General features: G+C 36.7%; 1 protein-coding gene across 1 annotated transcript in view; it reads left to right on the plus strand.

Annotated features, from left to right (window-relative positions):
• Positions 1 to 26417, plus strand: part of LOC101406475 (sulfotransferase 1C3) — a 39744-nt gene extending 13327 nt beyond the window's left edge. Inside the window, 7 exon segments of the mRNA XM_087426082.1 lie at positions 9426 to 9554; positions 9944 to 10061; positions 12050 to 12119; positions 12122 to 12175; positions 16171 to 16265; positions 16403 to 16583; positions 26308 to 26417. Of these exon segments, the coding sequence (XP_087282208.1) occupies positions 9426 to 9554; positions 9944 to 10061; positions 12050 to 12119; positions 12122 to 12175; positions 16171 to 16265; positions 16403 to 16583; positions 26308 to 26417 (757 nt within the window).
• Positions 26418 to 26769: the final 352 nt, after the last annotated feature.

Consider the following 26769-nt stretch of genomic DNA (forward strand, 5'->3'; position numbering starts at 1 on the left):
ATTTTTCAAAAAAACTTTGCAAGCCAGAAGGGAGTGGCATCATATATTCAATGGGATGGGAAAAAAAAAAAAAAAAAAAACCCACTTCCAACCAAAATACTCCACCCAGCAAAGCTGTCATTCAGAATTGAAGATGAGGTCAAGAGTTTTCCAGACAAGCAAAACCTAAAGGAAATCATCACTACTAAACTAGCCTTACAAGTAATGTTAAAGGAATTTCTTTAAGCAGAAAATAAAGGGAGCTAATTAGTAACAAGAAAACCTATGTATGCATAAATCTCACTGGTAAAGGTAAGTATATAGTAAAGGTGGTTAATTAATAACTTATAAAGCTAGTATGAAGCTTAAAAGACAAAAGTAAAAATAACTATAACTACAATAATTAGTTAAGGGATACACAAGATAAAAAGAAGAAAAATATGATATCAAAAATAGAAAACATGGAGGGGGAGAATAAAAATGTAGAGCTTTAGAATGTGTTCAAGCTTAAGTTATCAACTTAAATAGACTGGTATAAATATAACTTGTTATATGTAAGCCTCATGGTAACAACAAAGGAAAAACCTTTAGCAGATACACAAAATATAAAGAGAAAGGAACCTAAACATACCACTAAAAAAAGTAATCAAACCACAAAGGAAGAGAGCAAGAGAAGAAAAGGGGACAGAGGGAAACAACAAAACAGCCATAAAACAATTAGCAATAATATAATAAGTACACCCTATCAACAATTACTTTAAGTGTAAATAAATTAAATTCTTATATCAAAAGACATAGAGTGGGGGCCAGCCCCATGGCATGGTTGTTAAATTCAGCGCACTCTGCTTTGGTGGCTCAGGTTTGCAGGTTTGGATCACAAGTGTGGACCTACACCACACATCAAGCCATGCTGTGGTGGCAACCCACATGCAAAATAGAGGAAGATTGGCACAGATCTCAGCTCAGGGCTAATCTTTCTCAAGAAAAAAAAAAAGAGGAAGATTGGCAACAGATGTTAGCTCAGAGCAAATCTTCCTCACCAAAAAAAAAAGAGAGACATAGAGTGGCTGAATGGATTTAAAAAAAAAAAAAAAAAAGACCCATTTATATATTATCTACAAGATACTCTTCAGATATAAGGACACAAACAGACTAAAAGTGAAGGGATGGAAAAAGATATTCCATGCAAATGAAAACCAAAAAAAAACAAAGCTGAGATAGCTATACTTATATCAGACAAAATAGACTTTAAAACAAAGACTGTACTAGGAGAGAAAGATGGACATTACATAATAATAAAGGAATCAATCCAACAAGAGGATATAACATATGTAAATATTTATGCACTCAGTATAGGAGTATCTAAATATATAAAGCAAATATTAACAGACCTCAAGGAAGAAATAGACAGTAATACAATAAAAGTAGGGGACTTTAATACCCCATTTTCATAAATAGGTAGATCATCCAAACAAAATCAATAAGGACACATCAACTTTAAATGACATGTTAGACCAGATGGACTTAATAGATATATACAGAACATTCCATCCAAATGCAACTGGATACATATACTTCTCAAGCACACATGGAATGTTCCCCAGGATAGATCATATGTTAGGCCACAAAATGAGTATTTATAAATTTAAGAAGATTGAGATCATATCAAGCATCTTTTCCTACGAATATAATATGAAACTAGAAATCGATTACAAGAAGAAACTGGAAATTTTACCTGTCTGTAGAGATTAAATAACATGTCACTGAACAACCAATGGGTCAAAGAAGAAATCAAAAGAGAAATCAAAAAATCACTTGAGACAAATGAAAATGGGAAAACAAAATACCAAAATTTAATAGACGCAGCAAAAGGAATTCTAAGAGGGAAGTTCATAGCAAAAACTGCCCACATCAAGCAATAAGAAAAATATCCAGTAAACAACCTAACATTATACCTCAAGGGACTAGAAAAAGAAGAACAAATGAAGCTGCAAGTTAGTAGAAGGAAGGAAGTAACAAAGATCAGAGCAGACATAAATGAAATAGAGACTAAAAAAACAACAGAAAAGATCAATGAAACTAAGAGCTGTTTCTTTGAAATAATAAACAAAAGTGACAAACCTTTAGCTATACTCACCAGGAAAAGTAGAGAGAGGCCTCAATTAAATAAAAACAGGAATGAAAGAGAAGATGTTACAGCTGATACCACAGAAATACAAAGGATTATGAGGACTACTATGAACAAATATACACCAACAAATTGCACAACCTAGAAAAAAATGAATAAATTCCTAGAAACATACAACCTACCGAGACTGAATCATGAAGAAATAGGAAATATGAACAGACTAATTATTAGTAAGGAAGTTGAATCAGTAATCAAAAAACTCCCAACAAGCAAAAGTCCAGGACTGAATGACTTCACTGGTGAATTCTACCAAATTTTCAGAGAATACCAATCCTCTCAAACTCTTCCAAAAATTAAAGGAAGGAAAACTTTCAACTCATTTTACTGGGCCATTATTTCCCTGATAACAAAACTAGACAAGGATTCCAAAGGAAAAGCAAATTCAGGCCAATTTCCCTGATGAATATAGATTCAAAAACCCTCAACAAAATTTTAGCAAACTGAATTCAGTAATACGTTGAAAGGATCATACACCATGATCAAGTGGGATTTATTCCGGGGATGCAAGAATAGTTCAACATCCACAAATCAATCAACATGACAGACCACATTAACAAAATGAAGGATAAAAATCATATGATCATCTCAATAGATGCATAAAATGCATTTGACAAAATTTAACATCCAATAACTATAAAAACTCTCAACAAAGAAGATAGAGAGGGAATGTACTTAAACATAGTAAAGGCCATCAATAACGAGCCCACAGCTAACATCATACTCAATGGTGAAAAGCTAAAAGCTTTTCCTCTAAGGTCAGGGACAAGGTAAGGATGCCCACTCTCGCCACTTTAACTCAATATAGTATTGGAAGTCCTAGCTAGAACAATTATGCAAGAAAAAGAAATAAGAGGCATCCAAATTGGAAAGAAAGAAGTAAAACTGTTACTATGTCCAGATGACATAACATTATATGTAAAAAACCCTAAAATCTCCACCAAAAAACTGTTAGAACTGACAAATTCATAAAGTTGCAGGATAAAAAATCAATATACAAAAATCTGTTGCATTTCTATACACTAATAATGAACTATCAGAAAGAGAAATTAAGAAAACAATCCCATTTACAATTACATCCAAAAGAATAAAATACCTAGGAATAAATTTAACCAAAGAGGTAAAAGATCTGTACACTGAAAACTATAAGACATTGATGAAAAAAATTGAAGAATATACAAATAAAGGGAAAAATATTCTGTGCACATGGATTGGAAGAATTAATATTGTTAAAATGTCCATTCTACCCAAAGTGATCTACAGATTCAATGCAATCCCTATGAAAATTCCAATGGCCTCTTTTATATGAATAGAACAAACAATCCTAAAATTTGTATGGAACTATCAAAAACCCTGAAGAGCCAAAGCAATCTTGAGAGAGAAGAACAAAGCTGGGGTGTCATGCTCCCTGATTCAAAGCTATCATAATCAAAACAGTATAGTATTGGCATAAAAACAGATGGAACAGAATAGAGAGCTCAGAAGTATACCTATACATATATGGTCAATTAATTTATGACAAAAAAGCCAAGACTATGCAATGGGGAAAGGACAGTCTCTTCAATAAACGATGTTGGAAAAACTGGACAGCCACATGCAAAAGAAGGAAACTGGACCATTCTCATACCATGTGCAAAAATTAACTCAAAGTGGATTAAAGACTTGAACATGACTTGAAACCATAAAACTCCTAAAAGAAAACATAAATAGTAAGCTCCTTGACACTGATCTTGGCGATGATCTTTTGGATTTGAAATTAAAAGCAAAGACAACAAAAGCAAAAATAAACAAGTGGCACTACATCAAATTGAAAAGCTTCTGCACAGAAAAGGAAACCAACAAATGAAAAGGCAACCTACCAAACGGGAGAAAATATTTGCAAATCATATATCTGATAAGGGGTTAATATTCAAAATACATAAAAACTTGTACAACTCAGAAAAAGAAAGAATCTGATTTAAAAAATGGGCAGAGGACCTGAATAGACATTTTTCCAAAGAAGATATAAATAGCCAATAGGTACATGAAAAGATGCTCAACATCACTAATCACCAGGGAAATGCAAATCAAAACCACAATGACATATCACCTCGTACCTGTCAGAATGGTCTTTATTAGAAGACAAGAAATAACAAACATTGGTGAGAATATGGAGAAAGGGAACCCTTGTACACTTGGTAGGAATGCAAACTGGTGCAGCCACTGTGGAAAACAATATGGAATTTCCTGAAAAAAATTAAAAATAGGTCTACCATATGATCCAGCAATTCCATTTCTTGGTATTTATCTGAAGAAAACAAAAACACTAACTCAAAAAGATATATGCAGCCTCATGTTTATTGCAGCATTATTTACAATAGCCAAGATATAGAAACAATATAAGTATCCATCGATAGATGAATGGATAAAGAAAATGTGATATGTGTATGTATATATATATAATATATATTATATTTATATATAATAGAATATTATTCAGCCATAAAAAAGAAGGAAATCCTGCCATCTGTGACAAGAAGGATGGACCTTGAGGGCATTATGCTAAACGAAATGTCAGACAGAGACAGGCAATTAGCATGTAATATCATTTATGTGTGGAATCTAAAAAAACAATAATAACAAAAAACCCGAGCTCATAGACACAGAGAAGAGATTGGTGGTTGTCAGAGGTGGAGAGTGAGAGGTGAATGAAAAGGGTGAAGGGTGTCAAAAGGTACAATCTTCCAGTTATAAAATAAATAAGTCCTGGGAATATAATGTACAGCACAATGACTGAAGTGAATAATACTGCATTGCATATTTGAAAGTTGCTAAGAGAGTAAATCTTAAAAGTCCTCATCACAGGAAAAAGAAATTTTGTAACTATGTATGGTGAAGGATGTTCAGTAGACTTATTGAGGTGATCATTTTGCAATATATACAAATACCAAATCATTATGTTGTACATCTGAAAATAATATAATGTTATATGTCACCTCTACCTGAATTAAAAAAGAAAAAAATTAACAAAAGCTATAAAAGATTCAGACATAAAAAAATTACTGAGAGAAATTTTAAAATACCTAAATAAAGAGGCACACCATTACTATAGATCAAAAGACTCAATATTATTAAGATATCAGTTATTCCAAAATTGATATATGGATTCAATGCAATCTCAATCATAAACTAACAAAATGATTCTAAGATTTACATGAAAGTATAAATGCCTTAGAATAGCCAAAATATTTTTGATAAAGAAGAACAAAGTTGGAGGGATTAAATTATCTGATTTCAAGACTTTCAACTTCAGCGATAGAAACAATATGGTATTGGCATAGAGGATTGACACTTACCAAATACCATACACAAGAAAATCAAGGTGAAATGGATCAGAGACCTAAACATAAAAAATAAATCTATAAAACTTACAGAAGAATACATAGAAGAAAATCTTCAAACCTTAAGTTAAGAAAAAATATTTTAGATAACATGGAAAGCACTAACCATAAAAGAAAACTTTGATAAACTGGACTTCATCAAAGTTAAAACTTCTATTCTTCTAAAGACGCCATTAAGAAAGTAAAATGTGTGAAAAACATCTCACAAAAACAGCTCTACTGATGACCAATAAACACTGAAAAAGATGCTCAACATCATTAATCGTGAGAAAAATATGAATTAAAACCACAATGAAATACACACCTATTAGAATGGCTAAAAGAATTAAAATACTAAGTATTGCTGAGGACGTGGAGCAGCTGAAACCTCCACACACTGTGGTGGGCATGGAAAGTGATACAACCACTTTGAAAAACAGCTCAGGAGTTACTACACAATCCAGCAATTCCACTCCTAGGGATTGACCCAAGAAAAATAAAAAGCTATGTTCACCCAAATACATTTACATAGATGTTCATAGTGGCTTTATTCAAAATAGCCCAAACTGGAAACAACCAAAATGTCCATCAACATATGAATGAACAAACAAATTGTAGTATATCTATAAAATTCAGTTCTCAACAATAAAAAGGGATAAACTACAGATACACACAACAGTGTGGATGAATCCCAAAATAATTATGTTTCATGAAAGATATCAGACACTTGAGTATATATTGTATGGTTCCATTTATATGAAATTCTAGAATTTGCAATACTAATTTATAGTGACAGGAAATAGATCAGTGGTTGCCTGGACTAGAAGTGGGGATGGGGTATTACTGACTGCAAATAGACGCAAGGTTCTAGTCTTGACTGCAGTAATGGTTACATGGGTGTACACATTTGTCAAAATTCATCAAACTATGCATTTAAAATGAGTTTTTTCTATTGTATGTAATTTTCACCACAATGAAGCTAATTTCAAAAAACCTATGAGTCCAGTAATAGAAATGACAGTAAAAGAAATGACAATAAAAGAAAAAAGAAGGAAGAAAAACTTATTTACCACTATTGAAGATAACAAGTATCTATCTCTCAATCTAACAGAGTAATTAAGGAAAAGAACTTAAAGGAATTGTAGTTATTCCCCAGCTAATGGAGGGACATTCTTTACATAAGATTTACCTAATAAATAGAGAAAAAATGATGGGCTTAGAAATTTAATAACTTGCAACCCACAATGAAAATTAGTTCAGGCAGTGGAGGGCATTATGCTAAGTGAAATAAGCCAAACACAGAAAGACAAACACTGTATGGTATCATTTATATGTGGAATCTTTTTTTAAAAAGTCGTATTCATAGAAGCAAAGAGTAGAATGGTGGTTGCCAGGGTCTAGGGGATGAGAAAAATAGGGAGAGGTTGGTCAAAGCATACCAACTTGCAATCATTGGATGAATAAGTTCTGAGGATCTAATGTACAGCACGGTGATTATAGTTAATAACACTGTACAGTAGTCTCCATGTATCCATGTTTTGCTTTCCATGGTTTCAGTTACCCACAGTCAACCACAGTCCAGAAATGTTAAATTGAAAATTACAGAAATAAACAATTCATAAGTTTTGAATTACATGCCATTCTGAGTAGTGTGATGAAATCTTGCACCATCCTGCTCAGTCCTGCCTAGGACATGAATCATCCCTTTGTCCAGCATATCCATGCTGAGGATGCTACCCACATGTTAGTCACTTAGTAGCTGTCTCTCAGTTATCAGATTGACTGTCCCAATATTGCAGTTCTTGTATTCATGTAACCCTTATTTTACTTAATAATGGCCCCAAAGAGCAAGAGTAGTGATGCTAGTAATTTGGATATGCCAAAGAGAAGCCATAAAGTGCTGCCTTTAAGTGAAAAGGTGAAAGTTCTCAACTTAATGAGGAGAAAAAAATCATATGCTGAGGTTGCTAAGATCTACACTAAATTTTATTACGGTACATTGTTATAATTGTTCTATTTTAGTATTAGTTATTGTTAACCTCTTTCTGTGCCTAATTTAAAGATTAAACTTGGTCATAGGTATGTATGTATAGGAAAAACATAGTACATGTAGAGTTCGGTACCATCCACAGTTTCAGGCATCCACTGGGCAGTCTTGGAACGACATATTCTCTGTAGATAAGGGAGTCTACTGTATTATATACTTGAAATTTGCCAAAATAGTAGAACTTAAGCATTCTCACCACAAAAAAGAAGGTAACTATGTGAAGTGATAAATGTGTTAATTGGCTTGATTGTGGCAATCATTTAACAATATACATGTATATCAAATCATCACGTTGTACACCTTAAACATACTACAATTTTATTCATCAATTATATCTCATTGAAGCAGGAAAAAAATTTAAAAGACAAGAGATAAGTGTTGGCAAGGGTGTGGACAAAATGGAACCCTTGTACACTGTTGATGTATTTTAAAAAAAAGAAAAGAAAATTTGTTCAGCCAGTATCAGCAATGGATCCTAAAATAATTAGATAAAATTTGAGGGAAAAGGATAGTCACATGGTGCCAAAGTGTCACCATACAGTTTAATTCCTAATAGCAAATGGAAATATGCACTTTTGCAAGGGAGATGTGGGGTCACCTACGTAATCAAATGATCAAAAGTAGTATCACTATCTGTGGGACAATCTGACATAAAGTACCTCTTGGAATGATGTAAATTGAAATGTAAAGCATTGCCTGAGAAATCTTCTTGCCAAAAAATGTTTTACCTGAACCTAGTCACGACCTAATTTCTGGTCTATGGAAAATATGAGGAATAGAGGAACAAGTTAAACTTATTACAAGAAAAAAAATCAGAAAAATATAGAACGTGGGAGATACTACAAGACAGCTGACTGATAGCTTCAAAAATCAATGTTGTGAAGAAAAAATATGAGAGGATGATTGTAGGCTGAGAGAGAGAAAAAGAACATCAAAACTAACACAGTCCATGAACTCTAATTGGAAAAAAAAAAGCTTTAAATTATATTATTAGACAATTATAGAAAACTTCATAGATTTTATGATATTAAAGAGTCATTATAAATTAGATGTGACAAGAAACATACAGGAAATATGATAGGAGAATGTCATTTTGGGAGATACATGCTGGAGCTCTTAGGTAAGAAGTGTCCTGATATCAGCAACTTACTTTCAAATGGTTCAGTCAAACATGATAGGTAGATGGATGGATAGATGGATAGATGATAGATAGATGATGATGATGATGATGATGATACATAGATGATAGATAGATAGATAGATAGATAGATAGATAGATGATAGATCAATAGATCTAGATGGAGAGAGAAAGGCTAAAGCCAATAATGCAAAATGATTTTTAAAATTTGAATGTTTGGACCACTCTTTATGCTATATTTTCAAGTTTTCTGTAAGTTTAAAATCTTTCAGAGGGGAAGGGAGGAGGGAGGAGGGCAAAAGGGATAATTCGGCACGTGTGTGGTGATGGGTTGTAATTAGTATTTGGGTGGTGAACATGATGTAATATATGCAGAAATAGAAGTATAATGATGTATACCTGAAATTTATACAATGTTATAAACCAATGTTACTGCAATAAACAAAAAATTAAAAAAATAATAAAAATTAAAATTCAAAAAAAAAAATTTTTCATAATAAAAGGTGGAAAAGTTGCTCCAGGTCCTCCTACAGGAAATTTTGTGACCACCTCATACCTAAGGGGAGGTATGATACAACAGAATGTCTCTTTTCTGCCTCCACAACATTATTCTAATGTCCAATTGCTCTCATATTTCTGTCTTTCTCAAAATATTTAATTACTTAAGATGAAAGGTCGGTTGACTAAAATTAAAGAACTATTTCTAATGTTTTCAAGTACAATGTGGATGCAGGAAATTCTAGACATGATTCAAAATGATGGCGATGAGGCAAAACGCAAATGAGCTGCCTCTACTGAAAGATACACTTTCGTTGAATTATTTCCCTATAAAGAAAAACATAATGAGTATTACACAACAAGATTGAAAAGACTTCCTGTGTTTGGATCAGTGGAAGGGCTGGAAATTAATTTTGAGCTACTATAAAAGGATGGGAATGATTTCTAAGAAAAGAGAAAGAGGAGGAGGAAAAAGAGGAGGGTTGTATGTTATGGACGTTAACAGAATTCGTTGACGGAGCTAATGAACTTTCCTGAAAGTCTAAATCCAAAGAATAAGATGAAATAAAGAAAGGCTTACTTAAAGAATAGGAAGGAAGGGATGCTTTGCACATCCTTGTGAATATACAGCAATTGTCTCAATATTCTCCTAGGGACAAATATAAAATAAAATCACTCTAGAGTAAGACACAAATGTAAATTCAAGAATTTCCCAAGAGTAACAAGAATAAATGAAGAATATGAATTGTTTTTCTAAATTTGGGGATAGCTCTTGAAATGCCGTCACCACGAGTCTTAAAAACTCACCTCCCTTTACACCTAACACCACCATTTTTCTGGAAACAAAACTGCAAGGTAAAAAGAGCTGACTTTTCAAATTTCTCTTAGCTTGGTGATATAAAGTATGTAACTGAAGATATTTTCAAAATCACATATGTGCTATTTTTCCTAGACTTAAAGTACTTAAAAATAAAGAATGACATAAATTTTGAATCTGTGAACATCTATTTTTCTACTATTCTATTTCCTCTGATCCTATTTCATGATAACTCCTTGGCTCAATTTTCCAAAATAATCTGCATTGTTATAAATCAGAGTGGATGGGGAGCTAGAATGGAAGGAAACCGTTTTTAAAGTAAAACATTTTGCCTTGCTCTGCCAGAATATTAGAGGATAGTCTCCTGGCCTCAGAAGCAAAAGTGTAGAATCTGCTTCTCTTCAAGACTTCCCTATGTCCATACTCTACCCAATTGGCCAAATTCGAAATCTGTCGTCATTTTTGTCTCCCTTGCCTCCATATTTGCTCTCTCACAAAGTCCACTCAATTCCTTCAGATCTTTCTAATCTATCCAATATACTAAATCACTACCACCTATACCCAAAAGTCACTGTTCTCTTTTGCCTCTCAATTTGTCTGCCTACCTCTTGTCTTGCCACCTCTGACCTTTCTTCTTTGTAGTTGGTAATCTTTCTAAAACACAAACCTCCTAAGGCATTTCTCTACTTTAAATTTTCCACAGATAGATTGAAGATCAAGTCCAAATTCTTTATATGACTTTCAAGGCCTTTGGCAGTCTGGGCCCTGCTTCAGTTGCAGCCCAATCTCTTCACACTTCTCCATTCTTGCTAAAAGCATCCTGAAAATCTTTAGGTCCTTTAACACAATGTTTCCTCACATCCTGGACCTTTCCATATGCTATTCACCTGACTCAAGCATATCCTCCCATATTTACTTAGCTAATTCCTACTTATCTTTAGATATTTGCATAGATACTACCTACTCTTGGAAGCTGCCCTTGACCACCTATGGCTGGATAAGTTTCACCTACATATGTTGGCCTAAGTGTGGATGTGTTTGTCCCATCATTGTATTCATCACACTGTATTGTAATTTTCTCTTTTCTTTCCTCTCTTGACTCTGAGTTCTTACCTCTTCTCGACCGAGTTCCTTGAAGGAAGGGCCTGGGTCTCACACATAGTAGGAGCTTACTTGTCTGCTATGCATCTGTTGAATGAATGATCATGAATTCGCAATCAGCAGCTTGCCATGCCACTCTCCTTATTTCGCCTAGGTTCCCAGGGCAAAGCCAAGAGCAACCCAACTATGAAAAAAATTGTATATTAGCAAAACCACTCTAATCATTGATAAACACTGTCTGAGACATTCCTCAGTGAGAGTCTCAATATATCCAGGCACTGTCCAGGTAATGAAGAAGCTCTGGACTCAGTGCCAAAATTTCTCTCTTGCAGGCCTGACCCCATCATGTACTAATCAAGTATGATTTGTAAAGTCCCTCAAATTCTCTAAATCTTAGTTATTTCATCAATTAAAGGAGGAGAATATCCCTTCTCTCCTTACCTAACCCTAACATTTATGAGAGTAAAATGAGATAGTATGTACAAAAATGCTTTCTCCTTCCCCAATCTTTCCCAATTGTGAAGCTGGGAAAATTCCTATTCACCTGTCAAGATACACCTGAGACTCACCATTTCATGGGTCATTCCCTGAATGTCCAGGAATGCTGTGCCATTTCTTCCTCTTGTGAGTACTTGGTGTATCATATTCCAGTCATTATTTACAGTACTGTCCTAACATTGTGTTCATCTTCCTGCATAACATATGACAACTCTAAGGGTCGGGCATTCTCCTTGTTTCTGTATTCCCCATGTCCATCAGAGTAGCAGGGTCGAAGAATGAGCTCAGTTCATTTAATTAATATTTTAAGTAATAAATCACAAAATGTATAAAATTCTACATACTTATGTAGTTATCATTTTATTGGAATACCCTACTACAGTCTTATTTTTCTTTCTCTGGCTTCCTTCTCTCTCCTTAATCTCGTATTATCTATCTGGCCAGAAATGCCAAAGATTGCCTGGTGTCTTACTAACACATTCACACAGTGGCTTCATATTGACTGACCCTCAGAGTTTGGAGGAATTTTGTGAGAAATGCATGTCTAGAAAAGGTGAGTCAAACTGACTTTGGGGTATTTTATATTTCAGCAGATTCTAACAATGAGAAGGGCCTCTGGAATTCTGGTAGAGAATGGTACTGAATGCCATCCTGAGTGACCAGGTCCTGTCTTAGTGTTCTGGGGACTGGAAAAGACAGGTAGAAGATATTTTTTTCCCCCAAAATTGGATACAAATATAAACTGAGGGACATATGAGGGTATAAGTGTAGGGATAAAGCTAAAAATCTCCAAATCTTGGATTTAGGTTTCAAAAATTGACTTCTACAGTAAGGAGGAGACATTTCATATGGAAAGATGTAGGGCAGCAGAAGGTGATAGGATCACTTCATGCTAATTCGATCTGTGTTATTGGGCTGCAGGGCCACTGTGTACAGCCATAAAAGTTGTGCACTGCACAATCACAGAGGGTGCCATTCCCATAAACCATAATGTACAATCTTAGAGGTCTTCTCTAGCAGGTCCTTCTAATTAGATTAGCAGGTGTGGCCCCTCCTCTTCAGTAATGAGATCACATCTTAGTAGACCTTACTACATCTTAGCAGATCTTACTGAGATCACAGCTTGGGACACTACTGAACCCTTTAGGGCTACACCTGTCAAAAAAGCAACTCACTAGAATTGACCAGGTGTCAAATCAGATTGGTAAGGATCTCAAAAGCTTGACAAAAGAAGAGATTCTCTGTGTAGACAGAAGAAGAGACTAGAGGGTTATGGGGGTGATTTAGGATGTGATGACTGTCTTCACCTCCTTTACATAGGGCTTTAATGTAGAAAAAAAGATTATAATATGTCATTATACTTCATATTGTGGTGGGAAGAACTCAGACAAGTGAATGAAAATTACATGATATCTGTTCCACATAATGAATGTCTCTCAAATAATTAGAGTTCCCATGAATGAAATGACTGCTTTGTGATGTTGAGAGCTCCCAGTCCTTAGGCAATCTGACTGTCACTGAGCAAGCATCTATCGGTGTGCTGAGCAAAGGGCTGCCTTCCAGCAGAAAGTAGGACTGGATGACCCTTAATAGCTCTGTCTGATCCAGGAGTTAATAGAGAGGGAAGGACAAAAATAATACATTTCCAACAAGTCAGGATAAAAATATTTCAGAGTTCCTACTGACAATCCATTTATTTGATCAAGTTTAATTAAATTCCCAAATCAGGAAGTGTTTTACATTGCCCCCATGAATTCATTATAGCCAATCTGACCAGCATTCATATTCTCTTGAGAAAAACAAAGAATCAAAATGAAATGAATTCCTCAACACAATTTGGATAAAACAGAAATCTATGGAAAAACCAATAAAAAATAATCCCCATCAACTATGTCACTCAGGTGAATCAAGACAGAGGACTCTGTCAGAACAACTTCTTCAGAAACAAATGAGATAAAAGAGAGACAGCTGATGATAAGAAAAACTACAAATCTAGATAAGACTCCAATTGAATGGATTTCCCAATATTTATGCAAAGAACTTTTGAGAGTAGGCAAGGTGGAAGGAACCATGGGAGGGAGAAGGGTCCAAGTCTTCTCTTATGATTCTTCTCAAATCTTATGTTGTAATAGTATTATGTGTCAGCTTTCTTGATCTGTAGTACCCAATTATTCAATCAAATGCCAATCTAGGTGTTTCTGTGAAGATATTTTCTAGATCTGATTAACATCTACATCAGGTGACTGTAAGTAAAGAAGATTACCCCTCGATAACATGGGTGGGCCTCATCCAACCAATTGAAAGCCTAGGAGCAAAAACTGGGGTTTCCCAGAAAAGAAGGAATTCTGCCTCAAGACTGCAACATCAAATCCTGCCTGAGTTTCCAGCCTGCCAGCCTGCACTATGAATTTCAAACTTTCCAGCCCCCATAGTTGGGGGAACCAGTTCTTCAAAATAGATCACATATGTATAAAATCTCCTATTGGTTCTCCTATTGGTTCTATTTCTTTGGAGAACTCTCTCTGATCCATGTATCAGTCAGCATGATACATGTCAGGGTTCAAGTCAACTACAAACATACAACTCTGCTCAGATTCATTCAGAAAAGAACATTTCACTCATTTGCCTACTTGATCTGTGGACTTTTCATCTCTGAACAATGTTTTTTACCATCCTTCAGACAAAGTTCACATCCACTTTGCACCCATGCTTGCAACATAGCAAAGACTGAATAAAGATTACTTTTTTATTATTACTTATATACCATCATATATACACTATATTTAATATACTATATATTTAATATACTAATATAATTTTTATAATTATGCCCAGAACCAAGATCAGGAAGCTACCACATGTGCCAATCTATCAGGGACACTAAAATATCACTGGCATGACTTGAAAATACAGTACTAGCTAACTCTGGTTTCCATTCATTTCCCTATGAATGAATGAAAACTGATAAAACTGGTGAAAGGAAATTGATCCCAGGTTTCCCAAGTAGGCAAAGCCCTTAAGTTCCCCTCAATGGTACCTCTCTCTCTGCTGCTGCTGCATCTCTTTCTAACTGTGCACTTGCAAATTGCATAGCACAGCTATGAAGGGAGGGCAGCAGGAGGACTCCAGCTCTAAGACTAGAGTCAGTAGTTGAATCTGGAACTAAATACAATTTACCAGGAACACATGGTCCACCTACAAAAACAGAAACCAGTTTAAGGGACAAAGTGTTTATTTGGGATCAAAGAATTACAATTCAGTGAACACAGATTCCGGGAGAAACCCAAACACTGTCCCAATTACAGGGTGAAATAGGAGGGTTTTATGGGGAAAGGGAAGGGGTAATTCCATGAAAAGAAGAGGAAGAGAAAAAAGTCTTCTATAGGTTATTCTTTAGCTATATGTGGCTAGTTACCAATTGCATCTTCAGAAAGAGAGTTCATAATCATCAGTGTTTATGGTCAGGATGTCTGCCTTCTTGTTAGCTTTACAAACAGCTGTGTGGAAGACAATGTTGGTTTGGCCCCATCCAAAGTTCTGGCCCAGCTCAAACAGTTCAGAGGTTCAAGGAGTAAGACTTGCAGGCAGTTCTTCTGAAATGGCTACTCTGGCTCTATTTTAAAATGGCTCCACTTATGCCAACTTTTCACAAGGTGAAATATTTTATTACCGAAATGATTTATTTTTTTATTTTTTTTAATTTTTTTGTTTATTGCAGTAAGTTTGTTTATAACATTGTATAAATTTCAGGTGTACATCATTATGCTTCTATTTCTGCATAGATTACATCATGTTCACCACCCAAATACTAATTACAACCCATCACCACACACCTGTGCCAAATTATCCCTTTCACCCTCCTCCCTCCCCCCTTCCCCTCTGGTAACCACCAATCCAATCTCTGTCTCTATGTGTTTGTTTATTGTTGTTGTTATCTACTACTTAATGAAGGAAATCATATGGTATTTGACCTTCTCCCTCTGACCTATTTCACTCTGCATAACACCCTCAATGTCCATCCATGTTGTCACAAATGGCTGGATTTCATCGTTTCCTATGGCTGAGTAGTATTCCATTGTGTATATATACCACATCTTCTTTACCCATTCGTCCCTTGATGGGCACTTAGGTTGCTTCCAAGTCTTGGCTATTGTGAATAATGCTGCAATGAACACAGGGGTGCATGTATCTTTATGCATTGGTGTTTTCAAGTTCTTTGGATAAATACCCAGCAGTGGAATAGCTGGATCATATGGTAGTTCTATCCTTAATTTTTTGAGGAATCTCCATATACCTAAATGATTTAAAGTGAGTCCCAAGAAATGATCTATGTGGGCGAAGTCACATATAGTGAACATATATACATTATAAATCTCTGCTTTAAACTGTAAAGATGGATACAGCTTTTATTAGTAGAAAACTACCTTCCCTTCACTAAATAAGCTGAATAAAAGTTCCAGAAGCTTATTCCAAAGAGATGGTAAATTACCTCATTGCTTTGGGTTTGGCCCTGGTACTGAGAACTGATAGTGCTCCTACCTCTTCCAGTGGATCATGGCTCCTGGTATAACCACATGAAAGGGCAGCGGGCTGCAAAGGGCAAACACTGTGTCCTCTACCTCTTCTACGACGATGTGAAAAAGGTAAGTACACTGAGTGGCATTGGCCAGACTCAGCAAAGACTCCTGACAATTACATTTTATGCAAAAATCTGTCTTTTAAATTGACCACACTCTTTTTTTTTTCCCCTCTTCATAACACCATTTTCCTCTATGGTCAGAATCCAAAATGTGAGAGCCACAGGCTGTTGGAATTCTTGGAGAAAACCTTGTCAGAGGACATTATAAATAAGATCATTCACTATATGTCATTTGATGTAATGAAGGAAAATCCCATGGTGAACCAAACTGCTCTCCCTTCCCACATATATGACTACATCATCTCAAAATTCTTGAGGAAAGGTTGCTGACATTTCTTTTATTTAACTTGATCCTAAAATATATTCTGCCCTATAAGCCAATATAATTTTAAACTTAATTTTCAGGAAAAAGTGATATATTTCAATTGTAGGTGAGGACCGACTATTCCTCTAGTTTCTTCTGGCTGGTCTAAGAATTAAATTGACATGAGACAGAATAACAGGAGAAAATTGAGCAAATTTAGTGACATGTATACATGGGAGAAACCCAGGAAAATTGAGTAACTCACCAAAATGACCAAAGCCACCACCTTAAATGCCATCTTCAGCTAAAGACAAAGGAGGATGCTGGGGGTAGTGGTTTGGGACTTCAAAGGAGAGGAAGGCAATTCACATGGAGATGGAAAAGCAAATATTTGGTAAATAAATGTTTGTCATACCTTGTAAAAACAATGAGACATAGGGAAGACTTTCATTATATGGGCCTTGCTAGGTTCCTCCCTTGTCTGCCACACCTAGTCCACATTATACTATAGTTATCTTACGGTATTAACTCCTTCCTGGAACAGGCCTTCTACCCTAAATTCTTTAGGCAGTTAGGGTGAAGGTCAAAGTTTCTTTCTGAGTCTTTTTTTCTCAAAAATAATCAAGCCAGCCCTGCGGCCAAGTGGTTAAACTTCCACATGCTCCACTTCAGTGGTCCAAGTTCAAGGGTTTGGATCCCAGGTGAAGATCTACTCCACTCATCAGCCATGCTGTGGCAGCAACCCACGTACAAAGTAGAGGAAGAACGGACAGATGTTAGCTCAGGGCTAATCTTCCTCAAGCAAAAAAAAAGAGGAAGATTGGCAATAGATGTTAGCTCAAGGCAATCTTACTCACCAAAAATAAATAAATAAATAAATAAATAAATAAATAAATAAAGTCAAAGAGACACATTTTGGGATGGCCAGTTCTGATCCCCTGCACAAATTAAAAATCTCTACTCCTTTTCACCCTGCCTGCTTGGCAAATGCCTGGACCAATGCTTCTCAAGTTTGAGCATACTTCAGAATCCCCTGGAGGATTTGTTAAAACACTGACTGCTGGGCTCACACCAGAGATTCTGACTCAGTAGGTGTGAGAGGGGACCAAGAATTTGCCTTCTAACAAGTCCCCAAGTGGTGCTGATGATGCTGGCCACCTTGAGAAATTCTGTCCTTCATAAATATAAAACCCCAGCTCAAGCATAATCTCTTCCCTGAAGTCTCTTGCCTCCTCTGAGCAGTTTTGGTCACTTTCTCCTTTGGTCCATCACTGTTTTTGTTCAGAGCTCTAGTTTAGCACCTAGCACATGGCTCTGTAACAATTTGTTTTCATGTCTGTCTCCACAGTGATACCATGGATTGTCCAGAAGAGAGTGTCATGTTCAGTTTTGTTCCACTAGTACCTAGCATAGTGCCTCATATATTGTGGGAACTCAGTAAATGCCTGCTGAATGAGTGAGCAAATGAATGCATGAATGAATGAATGAATGAGACAATTTCTGCCCTCAAGAGATTAACAGTTTATAGATAGAGAAAAATTAAAAATTCATTAACAGATTAATAGACAGACAGAGAAATAGAAACCATTCTATAGATAAGAGGGATAAGATGAGTTTTACTTGAGCCACGCTGAGGACTGTCCTGGGAAGGCAGTCTCCACAAAGGAAGAAAGTGTTCCAGAGAAGCATGGTATTCAGTACAGCTTTATGCCTTTTTAGAACAAAGAACATATATTAAACACACCCAGGATACATATTCATCAAAATTTCAAAGAGATTTAGTTACAGGTTAGTAGGTCAACATGACCTTGATGTCTGGAAAAGGAAAATTATTTTCAGGAGTACTGATACTGGTGTCATAGGAAGGGAAGTATGCCTTCTTATCTTCAAAGAGTACATTCTTTTACTTTGAGGTAATGTTTAATGCATCCTAATCTTTAATGGTTAAAGCAGATGTACAATATACGTTTGACAGGCCATAAACAAGGCTCCTTTACTTCAGGCTGAATCAGGTTTAAACCAGACTAGCTACCCATTTCATATACCTCAATATGTGAAAATTTGTTATCAAGAGTAAAGTGGGGGTTATACTAGTGGGTCCCAAATTCCAATCCACCTGACTAAATCAAAATCAGCTTTAAAAACCCAGAATCCCTGCCTAAGGATTCTAATTCATTGGTTGTGTGTTAGAATCCAGAATTCCATAGTATTATCAAGCACTTTGAGTTAATTGGCTTGCAAAGAGGTGGGAAATCACTAGAAATAAAGCAGTAGGAGACGGGTTTGTGTCAAGATGGTGGCATAGGCGGACTCTGAACTCACCCCCTCATGAACACAACAAATTGACAGCTACTTTTGGAAAAATTACCCCTGAGAGAGAACTGAAAACTGGATAAAAAAGAACCCCCACAACAAGGGACAGTCTTGACTGAGGTGGAAGAGACAGAAATTCATTTCTGGAGAGAAAAAAAGCCACCTTCACAAGGCTTCAAGGCTGCCTGAGAGAAATCCAAAGGTATGCAGGCTTCCCTGGAGGAGTGGGGGACCTGAGCAGGGGAGGATTACCACAATAAGCATCTTTTGGCCCCAGCACAACTGAGATGAGTGTCATAATATCTGGCTTTGCCGGCTACTAACAACAATGGGGAATACCCCTAGAAAAGCTATCAAACATAAGGAAAAAAAAGCCAGCTCTTAGAGGGCCCATGCACAAATTAACCCATTTCAGAAAGCAACATAAAATCACCAGAAAGAAAAGTGAATAGTCCTTTGGTGAAAAGAGAGTCACCTGATAGGCTCTGGGTGCATCTCGGTGAGAGGTGAGACCTCTCCAGGGACTGAGACATTGGTGGCAGCCATTATCATGACCTAGTACAGGCATGATGACACAGACACTGGCAGATGCCATTGGAGTCCTTCACCTGGCCTCTCTGCCCAGGGTCTGCCCTACCCACAGAGCACCAATTTAATCCAGCTCAGCCAGGGCAGGCAGCCAGCCCTAGGGACTGGCCCCACCCAACAGCAAGCCCTTGGGCAACTGGTGGGCCTGCATAGGCTAGGTGCATGAGTCCCCTGTAGCCAGGGGAGTGGGTCCACTTCTGTGGGGCAGGGTATCAGTGAGGAGTGGGTGGAGTGTGTGGGACCTCTGCGGTGGCATGACTGGGTCCACTTTAGGGGGTCAGGGTGCATGCATGGGGAAGGACTGCGTTGAGGGGCTGTGTAGCCCTGTGGGCAGTGGGGCCTGTCAGCTGCAGCAGACTTGTGCTTCTCAAACAGCCACATAGGGGGTCAGCCCCACCTTCCAAAGCCTGAAGCAATTGGATGCTCCCATGGCTGGGGCCAGCCCCACTCAGATGCAATCCTCAGAGAGCTGACAAGAGCCTTGTAGGCTGGAGACCTCCAGCAACTGGTAAGCCCTAAGCCTAACAATCAGCCATGCTAGGGGCCTACTCACATAACAGAAAAATCACAACAAGAATGTGATAATAGACCTTGCAGCCAACTGTGCTGGGGCCCCCCACATCCAATAAAGTGACTGAAGGGTCCCATAGTAGCCACATGCAGCTGAGAAATACAACCAGCCAGCCAGGGGGACAGCCCAGCCTCACTAGGCACCTACAGCACATAGCCCACAGAGGGGTCACTCCTGGACATTTGAAACTGGTGATGAGAGGGAAGCACACCACTGAGCCTCATAAGGCATCACTTATATAAGGTCACCTTTCCAAGATCAGGAGACATAGCTGATCTACCTAATACACAGATACAAGCACAGAGAAAAAGGCAAAGTGAGGAGGCAAAGGAATATGTTCCAAGTAAGGGAACAGGACAAAACACCAGAAAAAGAACTAAATGAAACAGAAATGAGCAATCTACCTGACAAAGAGTTCAAATAAAAAGTCATAAAGATGCTCACTGATCTTGGGAGAAGAATGGATAAACTCAGTGAGAACATCATCAACATCACCATCAAAAATTGGAAATACAAAAAAGAACCAATCAGAAATGAAGACAACAATACTGGAAATGAAAAATTCATTAGAGGGACTCAAAACCAGAGTAGATGATACAGAAGAATGGATCAGCAAGCTGGACAAAAGACTAGAGGAAATCACCCAAGCTGAATGACTACAAGAAAAAAGAATTGAAAAGAATGAACCAGTCTAAGGGATTTCTGGGACAGCATCAAGTTCACTAACATCCATGTCATAGGTGTCCCAGAAGGAAAAGAGAGAGACAAAGGGGCAGAGAATCTATTTGAAGAAATAATAGCTGAAAACTTTCCTAACCTAAGGAAGGAGACAGACATCCAGGTACAGGAAGCAAAGAGAGCACCAAAAAAGATAAACCTAAAGAGGTCCACACCAAGACTCATCATAATTAAAATGTCCAGAATTGAAGTTAAAGAGAGAATCCTAAAAGCCACAAGAGAAAGGCAACAAGTTACAAACAAAGGAAACCTCATAAGGTTATCAGCTGACTTCTCAGCAGAAACCTTACAGGCTAGAAGAGAGTGGCACAATATATTTAAAGTGCTAAAAGGAAAAAACCTCCAGCCAAGAATACTCTACCTGAAAGATTATCATTCAGAATGGAAGGAGAGATAAAGAGCTTCCCAGACAAGCAAAAATTAGAGGAGTTTATCACCAAGAAACCAGTCCTACAAGAAATGCTAAAGGGACTTATGAAAGGGGGAAAGAGAAGACCACAAATGGGAAAAAATGATCTATTTCCATGATAAAAGGGTAACGGACACAAACACACAAAAGAGAGGTTAGATATGATATCAAAAACATAAAATGTGGGAGGAGTGGAGTAAAAGAGTAGAGCTTTTAGGAAGAAGACAAACTAAAGAGACCATAAACTTAATATAGATGGCTATATACATGGTTATTATATATGAACCTCACGGTAATCACAACCCAGAAACCTATAATAAATACACAAAACACTAAGAGAAAGGAAGCCAAACATAATACTAAAGAAAGCCATCAAACCACAAGGGAAGAGAACCAGAGAAGAAGAAAGGAACAGAGAAGAACTACTAAAACACCCAGGAAAAAAGTAACAAAATGGCAATCAGTATGTACTTATCAATAGCTACTTTAAATGTCAATGGACAAAATGCTACAATCAAAAGGCATAGGGTGGCTGATTGGATAAAAAAACAAGACCCATATATATGCTGCATACAAGAGACACACTTCAGACCTAAGAAACTCACAAACTGAATGTGAAGGGATAGAAATAGATACTTTATGCAAGTGGCAATGAAAAGAAAGCTGAGGTAACAATACTTATACCAGACAAAATAGACTTTAAAACAAAAACTGTAACAAGAGACAAAGAAGGGATCTACATAATTATCAAGGGAACAATCCAACAAGAGAATATAACACTTGTAAATATCTATGCATCCAACATAGAATACCCAAATATATAAAGCAATTATTAACAGACATATAAGGAGAAATAGACAGTAACAAAATAATAGTAGGGTACTTTAACACTCCACCTACACCAATGGATAGATCATCCAAACAGAAGATCAATAAGGAAACATTGGCCTTAAATGACACACTAGAAGGGATGGACTTAGTAGATATATACAGAACATTCCATCCAAAAACAGAAGAATATACATTGTTTTCAAATGCACATGGATAATTCGCCAAGATTGATCACGTATTAGGCCACAAAACAAGTCTCAATAAATTTAAGAAGATTGAAATAATACAAAGCATCTTTTCTGATCACAACGGTATGAAACTAGAAATCAACTACAGGAAGAAAATCAGAAAAGCCAAAAGTATGTGGAGATTAAACAAAATGCTACTGACCAGTGATTGATTCAATGAAGAAATCAAAGGAGAAATCAAAAAATACGTAGAGACAAATGAAAATGAAACTATGACATGCCAGATTTATGGAATACAGCAAAAGCAGTTCTAAAAGGGAAGTTCATAGCAATACAGGCCTACCTCAACCAACAAGAAAAATCTCAAATGAACAATCTAACAGTGCACTTAAAGGAACTGGAAAAAGAAAACCAAAGTCCAAAATCAGTAGAAAGAGGCAAATAATAAAAATCAGAGGAGAAATAAATGAAATAGAGACTTAAAAAAATAGAAAAACCCAGTGAAACCAAGAGCTGGTTATTTGAAAAGATAAACAAAATTTACAAACCTTCAGCTAGACTCCCCACGAAAAAAAGAGAGAAGGCTCAAATAAATAAAATCAGAAATGAAAGAGGAGAAATTATAACAGACACCTCGAAAATACAAAAGGTTATAAGAGAATACTACAAAAAGCTATACGCCAACAAATTGGATAATCTAGAAGAAATGGATAAATTCTTAGAATCATACAACCTTCCAAAACTGAATCAAGAAGAAACAGAGAATTTGAACAGACCAATCACCAATAAGGATATTGAAACAGTAATCAAAAACCTCCTAAAAAACAAAAGTCCAGGACCAGACGGCTTCCCTGGTGAGTTCCACCAAACATTCAAAGAGCCCTTAATACCTATGCTTCTCAAACTCTTCCAAAAAATTGAAGAGGAGAGAAAGCATCCTAATTCATTCTATGAAACCAACATTACCCTGATACCAAAACCAGACAAGGACAACACAAAAAAAAAGAAAATTACGGACCCATATCACTGATAAACATCGATGCAAAATCCTCAACAAAATATTAGCAAATTGAATACAACAATACATTAAAAAGATCATACGCAGGGGGCCAGCCCGGTGGCATAGTGGTTAAGTGCATGGGCTCCGCTTTGGCGGCCTGGGATTCACAGGTTTGGATCCTGGGTACGCACTGACACACCACTTGTCAAGCCATGCTGTGGCAGTGTCCCATATAAAGTAGAGGAAGATGGGCACAAATGTTAGCCCAGGGCCAATCTTCCTCAGCAAAAAGAGGAGGACTGGTGACAGATGTTAGCTCAGGGCTGATCTTACTCCCACAAAAAAACAAATCATACACTATGATCAAGTGGGATTTATTCCAGGGATGCAGGGGTGGTTCAACAACTGCAATGCAATCAATGTGATACACCACATCAATAAAATGAATAAAAATCACACAATCATCTCAAGAGATGCAGAGAAAGCATTTGACAAGAAACAGCATCCATTTATGATAAAAAAAAAAAACTCTGAATAAAATGGGTATAGAAGGAAAGTACCTCAAAATAATAAAGGCCATATATGACAAACCCACAGCTAATATCATTCTCAATGGTGAAAAACTTAAAGCTATTCGTCTAAGAACAGGTACCCGACAAGGATACCCACTTTCACCACTCCTATTCAACATAGTATTGGAAGTCCCAGCCAGAGCAATCAGGCAAGAACAAGAAATAAAAGGGATCCAAATTAGAAAGGAAGAAGTGAAACTGTCACTATTTGCAGATGACATGATTTTATATATATAAACCCTAAAGAATCCACCAGAAAACTTTTAGAAATAACAAATGAATATGGTATAGTTGCAGGATACAAAATCAACGTACAAAAATCTGTTGCATATCCATACACTAACAACTAAGTAGCAGAAAGAGAAATTAAGAGTACAATCCCATTCACAATTGCAAGAAAAAGAATAAAATACCTAGGAATAAACTTAATCAAAGAGGTGAAAGATCTGTACACTGAAAACTGTAAAACATTGTTGAAAGAAATTGAAGAAGACACAAAGAAATGGAAAGATATTCCATGCTCTTGGATTGGAAGAATTAACATAGTTAAGATGTCCATAATTCCAAAGCAATCTATAGATTCAATGCAATCCCTATCAAAGTTCCAACAACATTTTTCACAGAAACAGAGCAAAGAATTCTAAAATTTATATGGAACAACAAAAGACCCCAAATAGCTAAAGGAATCCTGAGAAAAAAGAACAAAGCTGGAGTATCACACTCCCTGATTTCAAAATATACTACAAAGCTATAGTAACAAAAATAGCATGGTACTGGCACAAAAACAGACACAGAGATCAATACAACAGAATCGAGATCCCAGAAATAAACCCACACATCTATGGACAGCTAATTTTCAACAAGGGAGCCAAGAACATACAATGGAGAAAGGGAAGTCTCTTTAATAAATCATGTTGGGAAAACTGGACAGCCACATGCAAAAGAATGAAAGTAGACCCTTACCTTACACCATACACAAAAATTAACTCCAAATGGATTAAAGACTTGAATGTAAGACCTGAAACCATGAAACTTCTAGAAGAAAACATAGGCAGTACGCTCTTCGACATGGTCTTAGCAACATATTTTCAAGCACCATGTCTGACTGGGCAAGGGAAACAAAATAAAAAATAAATAAATGGGACTACATCATACTAAAAAGCTTCTGCACAGCAAAGGAAACCATCAACAAAACGAAAAGACAATCTAACAATTGGGAGAAGGTGTTTGCAAACCATATATCTGATAAGGGTTTAATCTCCCAATATAAAATGAACCCATACATCTCAACAACAAAAAAACTAACAGCCCAATTTAAAAATGGACAAAAGACCTGAACAGACATTTCTCCAAAGAAGATATACAGAAGGCTAACTGGCACATAAAAAGATGTTCAACAACATTAACAATCAGGGAAATGCAAATCAAAACTACGATGAGATATCACCTCACGCCCGTCAGAATGGCTATAATTAACAACACAGGAAACAACAAGTGTTGGAGAGGATGTGGAAAGAAGGGAACTCTCATGCACTGCTGGTGGGGGTGCAAACTGGTGCAACCACTATGAAAAACAGTATGGAGATTCCCCCAAAAATCAAGGATAGAACTCCCACACGATCCAGCTATTCCACTGCTGGGTATTTATCCAAAGAACGTGAAAACACCAATGCATAAAGATACATGCACAATAGCCAAGACTTGGAAGCAACCTAGGCACCCATCAAGGGACAAATGGATAAAGAAGATGTGGTATATATACACAACTGAACACTACTCAGCTATAAGAAACGATGAAATCCAGCCATTTGTGACAACATGGATGGACATTGAGGATATTATGTTAAGCAAAATAAGTCAGAGGGAGAAAGTCAAATACTGTATGATCTCACTCATAAGTAGAAGATAAAAACAACAACAAACAATCACATAGACACAGAGATTGGATTGGTGGTTACCAAAGGGGAAAGGGGGAGGGAGGAAGGTGAAAGAGATGATTAGGCGCATGTGTGTGGTGATGGATTGTAATTAGCCTTTGGGTGGTGAACATGATGTAAAAATATACAGAAATTGAAATATAATGATGTACACCTGAAACCTATGTAATGTTATAAACCAATATTACTGCAATAAAAAAATAACTAAATAAATAAAGCACTAGGAGAATTTAGAGGACCAATTAATTAGTTCTTTCTCGGTTGGAATGCCAAGGCACAACAGTTTGCAGAAATCACTGTTATGTAAGTGTCACCTGTGAAGAATGAATTGTATTAGGTTTCACCCAACAGGAAAAGTTTAAAAAGACAATGCCACCTTGTAAGACATTTCTTTGTCCCTAAGGGAGTAACCAGTTGTGGACTTCCTGTTGGGTGGAATCAGAGCCAATAGTGGACAGGAAACAGAACAACACAGCCCAGGTGGGGCACCTCCGTGGGGCCTGCAGAATTCGAAGGGAGCAAGGGTGTGCCTTGTGTCATGTGGTGGGAAGGTCAGGCTGAAGGATTGTCCATGGGCTTCTTTGCTGTCCTTCAGGGATGCCTGGAGACTGGAAGAATCACTTTACCCCGGCCATGAATGAGAAATTTTCTGAGCATTATAAGAAGATGACAGGCACCACACTGACCTTCTGCAGAGAGATCTGAGAAGAAAAGAAAAAAAATAGACTATGCCAAACACTCTGCCTTTTATTATATTGGGCAGGGAGGTATGGACTGAATGTGAAGCTTAGCATTCAGTTTCTGTCTACCAGGAGCTTGGCTAATCTGGTACAATACTAAAACATAACTTAAAATATTGATAGACCTTTATTCCAGTAAATAAAACAAGAGGAGTAGAGGTCAGTGGCTGAGCATCATGAGAATTTTTTTAAATATAGATATGTTTTATTGTGCATAACAGATAAAGTGAGAACAATTGCATGATGCAGTCACGTGTAATCTAATGTAGATTTCACAACAAAATAAGAGATAGGTATTATGAGTCCCATTATTAAGA

Source organism: Ceratotherium simum, chromosome 40 (assembly GCF_057802395.1).
Source record: "Ceratotherium simum simum isolate JZ-2026a chromosome 40, ASM5780239v1, whole genome shotgun sequence".
NCBI lineage: Eukaryota > Metazoa > Chordata > Mammalia > Perissodactyla > Rhinocerotidae > Ceratotherium > Ceratotherium simum.